Source organism: Eucyclogobius newberryi, unplaced genomic scaffold (genome assembly GCF_026437365.1).
Source record: "Eucyclogobius newberryi isolate DKJ021-1_F unplaced genomic scaffold, fEucNew1.0.hap1 SCAF_8, whole genome shotgun sequence".
In the NCBI taxonomy this organism is placed as follows: Eukaryota; Metazoa; Chordata; class Actinopteri; order Gobiiformes; family Gobiidae; genus Eucyclogobius; species Eucyclogobius newberryi.
Window position 1 is genome coordinate 15,399,361 of NW_027316500.1, and position 9,849 is coordinate 15,409,209.

Below are 9,849 nucleotides of genomic sequence, written 5' to 3' on the forward strand. Positions count from 1 at the left end.
GGGCAAACTCCCATGAGCCCTCGAGCACCCGGTGGAGGGTATAGAGCTGGTCCAGTGTTCCACGACCGGGACGAAAACCGCTCTGCTCCTCCTGAATCAGAGGTTCGACTATCGGTCCGGATTCTCCTCTCCAGTACCTTGGAATAGACCTTACCCGGGAGGCTGAGGAGTGTGATCCCTCTGTAGTTGGAACACACTCTCAGGTCCCCCTTCTTGAACAGAGGGACAACCACCCCGGTCTGCCAGTCCAGAGGCACGGTTGGGTCACGCAATGTTGCAGAGACGTGTCAACCAAAACAGTCCAACAACATCCAGATACTTTAGGTACTCAGAGCTGATCTCATCCACCCCCGGAGCCCTGCCACCGAGGAGTTTGCGAACAACCTCAGTGACTTCAGCTTGGGTCATGGATGAGCAAGTCTCCGAGTCCCCGGTCTCTACTTCCTCTTCGGAAGACGGGATTAAGGAGATCCTCAAAATATTCCGTCCACCGTCCAACGACATCCCCCGTCGAGGTCAGCAGGCCTCCACCCGCACCGTAAATGGTGTTGGTGGGGCACTGCTCCCCCCCCACGAGGCGCCGGACGGTTTGCCATAGCAGTGCAGAGTACCCGGCCTTCTTGCAGTCCTCGGGAGGGGTACTGGACAGTGCACCGACCAGGGACTCAGTTGTTCTACTGGGGGACTTCACCGCCCACGTGGGCAATGACAGTGACACCTGGAGAGCATGGCATATAATAGACATTATATAGCCACAAAATAGGACCATCATTCGCTTATTTAGATGCGTTTAAAAAGGACCATTTAAAAACTGAAATAAACCAGCAGAGAAGTTTACCTTTTCAGATTTATTATGTAGTACACTCAATGTATTACATATTCAAGTTTCATTCCATATCTTACACATTTAAAAAGTAATGTCCTTATATTCAAACTTGTTAATACAATTAAATAAACATTTGGAAAAAATTTTTTTTTTTTTTTTTTAAACATCTTTTGCCATTTTCATTATAAATCTTCACTTCAATAGAAGGTGTTAAGCTTTCAGAAAAAAAACAAATGCAACAACTAAAAGTAAAGACAACGATGGCAGAGTTTGGCTCTGGAGGTACCGTCTGCAGACATCTGCAGCAGGCCTCATGTTACCTCTTGAGATTTTGTTGGGCCTGCTTCAGTAAAGTGTCGAAGTCAAGTGCATTATATTTGTTTCTTGAAGGCAATGATTCGTACTCTTTATTAGAATCTGTAAAGACAATTATAAATGAGTATTTAAAAGCTTTAAAATGTAAATTAAATGACTAAAATGTATACCTAGGTCAGCATAGCTGGTTTGGCAAAATTGTCTCCTTCCTCCAAAACACAGGTCAAACGGCATCTCATCAGGTTTGCGCAGCTTGCTTCCCTTCTCAATGGCCATAAAGGCATTGTTAGTGTTATAGTACGTCACAAACCCATAGTTATCCCTATGGCAAAAAGAATAGCCTGTGAGTAAATGGGGAACAAATCTTCAGAGTTCCAGCTTATTATTTTTAAATGTGACTTGCTTTTAAAAGAGCAGTCCGGGTGTGCTACCAGAATGCTCCAGTTATGAACAAGCCTTTGCTATAGCACTGTAGCTTGGCCCAAAAGGTCATAAAAGACGACCAAACAGGTTCAAATACAGTGCATACATTTAATACATCCTAGAGGCAGTAGTTAAACCCACCCATGGTCTCTAAAATGTAGGGTGCACTCTTCAATCTCGCCGAAATAAGAGAAGCGCTCCTTAAGTTCTTTCTGCGTCATAGTGCCCCTAATTCGGCCAACGTAAACAACGCGGCGCTCCTCCTAAAATAAAATTAAAAAATATGGTTAAATTAGCAAGTTCTCATTTTACCCTTCATCTTGCGTTTTAAAAATCAAACTTACTATAGCCTTTTCCTTCAGTCTTTTCAGTTCAGGATTCATCCTCACATTTGCACAATACGAGTCTCTGTAGAAAGGGCTGCAAGATTTTATCTCAACAATGACATAGAATTACAAGAAATGCATGATAAGTACAAACTAATTGGGTTACCTGTAACAATGCCTCTTCCCACTCCACTGGGGAGATCTAGAGCGAGATCTAGAACCACTCCAGGATCCAGAGCGGGATGAAGTGTAAGAGTATCTTCTCCTGCGAGTAGGTGACGGTGACCGAGACCGGGAGGACAAACGCGAGGAGGTGGTGGAACTGCTTCTTGAGTGAAGGCGTCGATACCTGAAAACATCATGATGCCCATTTAACCAGGACAAAGGACTTAACATGTTTGGGCACTTCGTAATAATACCTTTTTCTAGGAGGAGTGTATGATCTCGACCTGGATCTTGAGGAATGAGTGTCAGACCCAGAGGAGTCGGATCTAGAACTTGAAGAATGGTGGGATCTTCTGACTCTAGACCGGCCCACAGACCTCTTTTTGGGGCTGGGTGTGCGGGAGGAAGCCCGTTGGCGATAGGACCTTACCAATGGCCCTTGTTTCGGACATGTATTATTATCATCATCTTCATCTTGTGTAGGAGAAGCATCAGGAGTTTCTAAAACTGAACTTTTTTTTCTATCAAGCGCTTTAGCTTTGGTGGCACATGTGGTGACCTGGACACTAGGAACCTGAGCATTCTGTTTTATTGGTTTAATGGTTATTGAAGAGTGCTGTTTGACATTCCACCGCTTTCCAGCTTCTCCGCATGAAACGCTTTTGTTAGGAAGACAGTAATCATGATCCTGGCATGCCATGTCTGGATCAACTGCTGAAGCAACAACAGTAGCAGATCTGCTGCGAGCTTTAGCCAGGGGCAGAGGCTGGGCCTCTATTTCAATCACTTTTAAGTGACACGATTTTGTCATTTTGTTCTTCGCCAACAGCGACACGGGGTCTAGAGGTTTCCATAGCAGATCAGGAGGAGTAGCTGGAGGAGTTAGAGCTGCAAGAGAGTAAGGAGTCTAAAGATGCTTTCACCGACAAATGAGAAAAGTTATTTTCAACGCAAGAAATAAAATACCTGTGCTTGAGAGATCATTAGCTCTCACACGCTCCAATCCTATTTTTTCAGACAAGTCAGAGCTGCAGAAAAGGGAAAAGGGGATTAGTCATTACTGCTAATGTCATATATAAAAGGTTGATTTTTCAATATAAAGTAAATGTTGATGACACTTCTGCGGTAGGTCTTGGCATAGGATGAAAGTTGTCACCCTCAAGCACTCAATTGACAAGAATTTACATTAAATTGTGAACACTTGTCCATTGAACAAGCAAACTGAGTGCACATGCATTTGGTGTGAATCAAATACATCCACAAACTTTATGCCATTCAATCTGAGCAGTTTGTGGGCTGTAGGGTAACTCACCTAGAGTTTCCTACAGCTACTGCTCTACCAGAGACCTCCGGCAAACATTGCTCCTCTTTGGCTAAAGGGGAAAAAAAGAAAACTAATTTAACAAGCAAGTCGGTGTGGTCACTGATTTGCCCGTTAGTGTTCCATCGTAGAAAAATATGCAGTTGTAGTCATCTGGACATGGTTTGAGAAGACGTTTCAACTTTCATCCTAAAGTAATTCTCAATCTTCTTAGAGAATTAGAGTTAAGTTGTTTTCAAAAACAGTGTCCAGATGTCTACTACTGCATCTTTATCTACGATTTAACAAGCAAGAAAAAGTACATAAACACATACCTACAGTTGACATCTAATTTATAAGAAAGTGTAGAACATTTTAATAAGTGGCATCACTGTTCAACGCAGCCAATTTAGGGCATGAGCTAGTACACTCCAACAAAGAGTCAGAGTGAAATAAATCTGCAGAGGGGGCAACATTCCAACAGCTATGGAGCACCTCCCAATCACTCGTGGAGGGGCTCCCTTTGAAATGTTACAACTAGAAAAGCTAATCCAAAATTTACATTTATACACTTTATAGGAGGGAAAACAAGTTAACAGACCTTGAGTTTCCTCAAATTGCTCCAGCAGACTGGTCAAGTCAGAAGCTTCAATACCTATACAATATTGAGAAAACACAATGTATTATATGAGGCATATTTTAAGAAGCATTCATGCCAACAGTAATCAATAATACAGTACAAGAATAACTGTATAACAACACGTTTTCCAAACTCCAAACTTACCCAACTCACTTGTGAAGGCTTCAATCAGTTCTTGAGTGGGGCTCTTTGCTTCCACTGGATTTACAGCTAGAGATTCTTCAGACTTTCCAGAACTACTTTGATTCACCAAGTTCAATTGAGTGACAGGAGGGGACAAGCCCTGACCACGCAAGTTATTGGATTTTGGTGGCTCTTCAATTGGGTTAAATAACGCTTTAGTCTCAGGTAAAGCAGCATTGTTGGGAGGGACAGATGTCAAAACATTAGCAGCAAGTTTAATCTCATCTGTAGTGGTTGATACTGATGGAAGAGATCGGGCATCATTAGTGGCACTTCTTGGTTCCTTAGTGTGTGTATGTGGAGCAGAATCTGAAGTATTCCGATTCTGCTGAGAACAAACAGTTTGCTGAGGTTTAGTAGCAGCTTTGTTGACAGCGTTAACCATGTAGGCCGGTGGTGCCAACAGCGCCTCAGGTGTGGGCGGTACACCTGGGCCACGTGGCATCCAGGCAGGTTTGACCTCCTCCTCTACCGCCTTTGGCTGGGCCCAGGACAGACGCGGATCTTTGGGGCTGGGCTCAGGGAGATGGGGGATTGGTGGGAGTTCTTTTGGCGGTTCTGGAAGGCTGGGCCACTTGGTGCTATTGTCATCCTGCTTTTCCATTGGCACTGGCTTTTTCTGCTGCCGGAGACGGCGATATTCAGCCAAACTGAGGGCCTTGGGTTTTGGTTCTGCAGTGACGGGTAAATGAGGAGATGGCACGTCAACAACTGTTGTTGAATGGGATATTTGAGCTACTTGTTCAACTGGCACAGAGGGTTCATCTTTGGAAGTAGGTGCAGCAATTTGCTGTCCAGAAGTGGGGACTGAATGAGATGGTGTGGCTTCAGGCTGAAGTACAGCCTCTACTGGTAGAGGTACTGATTGATTCATCGCCGCTTTTTGGGAAATTTCCAATATACTTGATATAGTTGTAATGGTGCCCTCAGACACTTTAGTTTGGCTAACAGTTACATTCTTGGGTTTTGTAAACAAAGTAGGGGTTGAAGAAGTAGAATCCTGAAGAATGTTTTTCTCGACTTTGTGTCTTTTATCTTTTAATAATCTATTGACATTTTTTGGTCCTTCATGAGATGCATTCTTTAAAGGGGAACTACACAGAACCCTGACCTCAGTTTCAGAAGGACAAGCTGCTTGACGCTTAGATTTTTTTCCTCTTTTTCTTCTGGAGTGACTTCTCTCATTTATTCCATCTTCAAGTTTCTTACAGGTCATTTTGTCCTTCACTTTTGAACTGGTTTTATTCGTTGCAACTTTCAGTACAGGCGTGACAATATCATCATCATCATCAACTACTACTATTATTTGTTCTGAACTGTCTGAGGCCGCATCATCCTCTTCATCCAATACTTTTGAATTTAAGGCCGACGTGTCAAGATTAACAGAAATAGTTTGATCCATCTCTGGGATGGCCAGTATGGGTTCTCCATTTTCACCCTGGTCGACGACTTCAAGTAAAATGCCTCCTTCAGGAAGCATTTGTTCTCCTTTATCATCCTCTAAAGAAATGGCCATACAATATGGATGCATTTGTCTGACCAAATCACCAAAATTGACAGAAAGTCCATTTTCATCATCTTGCTCAAATGAAATGGGAAGATCATTCCAGTCTAGCAGCACATTGTCAGAAGATAAGTCAAGTCTCCCTGGGCTAGGAGTGCGAGAATCTTCCTCCTCTTCCCCATCACTCCTTTGCTGAACCATAGGCAGTGTCTGGCATGAAGAAAGGGAAGTATATGGAAAGTAGGTGAAATAATTTGTTAAACTGAATTAATATCCACAATTTGTGGATTTAGTCTCAGAACTGATTATTATCATCCTACTCCGGGCCGTGTAAACCCTGCCCTTTGGGTGGAACCTCCTAATAATACCCTGTCTTGTTAAAACTATTAGTTTAGAAAAGTGAGGGAGTAGAGTTGGTTTGAAAGGGTTATGGGGCCCAATTTAGTTAAAACAAAAAGATAATCCTTCATTAATTTTACTAAAGCATATAACTGCAGTTTGAAGCCATGGGGCAGCATCAGCTCAGTCAGATGCGAATACGGTACTCAATGATACAGGGATTTGCAGTCAGCCAACAATAGGATTTCTGTGACCCATAACAGGACAGTAAGGGTAACAAAGGAGTTTCAGATAAAATCTAAAAGACTGTTTTAACAAATATATAAACAGGACAGGAGGTTCCGCCTAGTGGGCAGTGTTTACACAGACAATAGGAGGATACAAATCAGAGTTCTCAGACTACATCCACAGATTGAAAATTACTTTTGGATGAAAGTCGAAACGTCTCGTTTAAAAAAAAAAACAAAGTCCAAATGACAACATCGGAAAGTTTTTCAACGACAGAGGACTCACACAGATTTGAACTTAATAAATCTAAAATGGCTACCTTTCCTGTAGAAAGATATTTGCCAAATAATGAGTCTTTCTCCGGCGGGGAATGTGACAGACAAAACAATCGGCCCAGCTAAAAACAGAACATAAGGAAAATAAAGACAAAATACAGAAATATTAAAGAAATTGCACACTTTCGCTTTGCATTGTTCAAAAGACTGATCAACTGTATTGTATGGCAGACAGCTGGGCACTAACCGGAGAGTGCTCCCTGCCCTTTTGGCTTGACAGCAGCTCTGACTCGGGCAGTGTGTCAAACGGAGACAGATTCTCATCATCCACATTGTCAAGGATCTCTGTGAGAGCCGAAAGCAGCGTAGCCTCGCTCTCCTCTTCAAGTCCTCTAGTCTGCAGAAGTACAACATGAGGTCAAGTAAGAATAGTTGCATTGCTATAGTCTGTGAAAAACTACAGACTACATTCCAGAGAAAAATACAAAGTTTGAGTATAGACTTGCCTCTATTGCTGGTGTGTCTTCAAACATAGAAAGGATAGATGGGTCTAAGCAGCTTTGAAAGGTGATCATTGCATCTTCACTGTTCAGTCCAGTTGTCTTGAAACAAAAAAAAATAAGTTAGATCAAGTACAATCTTGTACTCAAACATCCAATCCTTCAAAACAGTGTGGAAATGGGCAAGTGGTTTATTTCCATTTGAATAAGGCAAGTTTATATAATACAATTATTAATTTATGGTATTCAATAAAAACCTGGGGGAAATATGCTTATTATTTTTTTATCTTTAAATTGCCTTTAATACTACATAGGCTACTCTGCCAACATAGAAGTAATAATACCAATGTACTTTTAAAACCATGTCATAGTGACCCACGTGTTTGTTTGCACACATGCACAGACTGAGCGCAGACATGTTTGTCCACGGCCTCACCCGTAGCCCCATCCTGCCACAAGGAGGACACCAATCCCACGTGTTGCTTTACAACAAATGGAGCTAGGAAGCCGCTTTAACAATGAATTACACCTATACAGACCGGATAAAAGAAACTAACACATGGTAACACAACTAATCAAACGCATTAACCAGTCAATAATTTAATTGCAAAGCTAAATCGTAGTTTATGAAGCCCCGGCTCCTATTGCGCATGCGTGAAACCCAACATGTGATTTTTACCAACACACGTGGAGGCAACATAGATATAATACACGTATCAGGTCAGTATCATGTCCCAAAGCCGTGACAGTACATACTTAACCCTCTCAAGTCGAACTTTGTCTCCTTTACTCAGTTTGTAGCCTGCGCAATTCATTTACATCTGCACACGACCATGACTCACGACTACCGGTGCTACGAGTTTGATGGCAATAAAAGGCTTTCTCACTGAAGCACCAAAGAGGACAGCAACGCAGGGCTCATTGCAAGGTTTGGAAAGCGTAATGTTACTAATTGACAAAACCCGCAAGAATTGAACTACAGTTAGCAGCCACTGTTCATTTAGAGTCACGTCTCAACACATGTTTGGCTACAGTAACAGTAACAATACCAGTCCAAATTGCCTTCAGTTAAATAATAAAGTAGCCGATACTCATCCAGTGACTATAACGTTTCAAATTGTTGCAAGAAACAAAACTGTCACTTCACTAATACAACCACTACTACATTTCACACGAGTAAACACGACTCAGTACAGCTACAGCAATCGAAATGAAATCGAACCAAACTTGAAAAAAAATATATAGCTACTATTCGAAAGTGTCTCGATACCAGTCTATAGTTTTAGCCTTATTTGAGAGTTGTTCATTTGTTGTAGGAATTTTAGCATTACTTTGGTTGTTCCCACGTGTCACTTTTCCACGCACGCTGGCCCATTCCATCCATATTCCTTCTCTATACAGGGAGTTTTCTGCTACGAGTGTGAATTGCATCTGATAAAACACACAGTAAAAACGTGTATTTACCTCATCCAGTGTGTCCAGAGGAAACATGTCCATATTGCACGTTGTTAATGTCTCCTCGCCTGCACCCCACCGCACCGCCATCTTGCCGCACTACTCCCTGGCCCGTTGTGCGTTTCCGACTGAAAAGCTATGAATCGCACGCTGGGACCGGCTGGGCGTCACGTGGTCTGACATTCCCGGCAAAATTACGTGATATGACGCGTGAGGTTAAGGGTCATTCGTAAATAATTAATAATAATGAGGATAATGCATGCAGTCTATGGTAATTACTTCGTTTTGTGGATGTTTTACAGTTTGATTGTCATTGTTTGTAAAAAAATAAAAAATAAATGCTATGTGTTTGTTTCCCAATCAGGTCTGCGGGAAGGCGGGGGGAATGACTCACTTGGAATGACTCAAAAGAAGGTGAAATTGAAAAGTATTTGAATGTATAAACTGTTTCTTGTTGTAAATATAAGAATGTTTTTGAAAGATTTGAAACATCAATATAATCAAAACTGAAAATCTATGCCAAATAGTAATGACTGACTTGCCTACTGTTACTAGGGAACTGATTTGGACTCGGAATGTGAGAAAATGAGGTATAGCCTGAGGTCAATTGAGGCCAAAGGTTGGGAATCACTGTTCAATGGTCACCTGGATAGCGATATCTAGGATAATTACATTAAAACTGAATAGAATTTGCCAGGACAATTAAAACGACAGCTTGATTTCTTGTCCTTTTTTAAATGCCAACTTCTCCTGCTTAATGCTGGTGTTGAATTGCGGGTTTCACTTAGCTTTCAACGTCACATTCAATACAAAAATATTTCTGAACCCATCTAGCCAGTAATGTACTTAAATCAGCTGTAAACAAAATCAACTTTTTTCCCTTTTTTTAAACTAACTAGCCGTAGCAGTCATATTTGTTCTTCCCCCCAAAAAAATATTGTTTGTGCAGTTTTTTGACAATTGAGAGGAAAAGTGGCGATGATGAATCCGCTCTGAACCAAATGCATGGGACAGAAAAGTCACTTCCCTCTGGCTCTGTGCAGAGATGGATTACAGGTGAATCCATCCATGCTCGTTCATTGTGGTTTGCTTGTTCTTTCCCCATTTAATGAGTTGATTGATTATTCATGTGATTGTCTTCTACTGACGTTGCATTCTTCTTTGGGAGTTATTGGAATGCTAGATGCAATATCATTAGGAATATATTTAAAGGGGCACTATGTATGTTTTGAGTTGGAGGATCCATGTTATTTTCTCCACAGAGATGTTGTCCTTTTGCCTTAAATGTTCTACAAAATGGCATAAAACCTAGCAATCCATAGAGACTTTCTTTTTTTGCAATAACATTTCTGTAATTGAACAAATTAAAG

At 41.6% G+C, this 9,849-nt stretch overlaps 1 protein-coding gene and 1 non-coding gene across 3 annotated transcripts; both read right to left on the minus strand.

The window, feature by feature from the left end:
• Nucleotides 1-833: 833 nt before the first annotated feature.
• pprc1 (PPARG related coactivator 1) lies at nucleotides 834-8,628 on the minus strand. Of its 2 annotated transcripts, none has more exons than XM_072436677.1 (14): nucleotides 8,489-8,628; nucleotides 7,031-7,126; nucleotides 6,772-6,921; nucleotides 6,569-6,646; nucleotides 4,140-5,892; nucleotides 3,957-4,010; nucleotides 3,368-3,428; nucleotides 3,022-3,083; nucleotides 2,310-2,943; nucleotides 2,057-2,239; nucleotides 1,909-1,972; nucleotides 1,706-1,827; nucleotides 1,312-1,463; nucleotides 834-1,243 (listed from the first exon to the last, which is right to left on the minus strand). In XM_072436677.1, the coding sequence occupies exons 1-14, from the start codon at nucleotides 8,567-8,569 to the stop codon at nucleotides 1,143-1,145; spliced, it is 3,591 nt and encodes a 1,196-aa protein (XP_072292778.1). In that variant the 5' UTR covers nucleotides 8,570-8,628; the 3' UTR covers nucleotides 834-1,142. The 2 variants fall into 2 exon arrangements, with proteins under 2 accessions (XP_072292778.1, XP_072292777.1); XM_072436676.1 differs by having other exon boundaries at nucleotides 1,909-1,984.
• LOC140351703 (small nucleolar RNA SNORA50) lies at nucleotides 1,532-1,668 on the minus strand. The gene has a single exon (XR_011925396.1). It is a non-coding gene; the product is annotated as a small nucleolar RNA SNORA50 (small nucleolar RNA).
• Nucleotides 8,629-9,849: the final 1,221 nt, after the last annotated feature.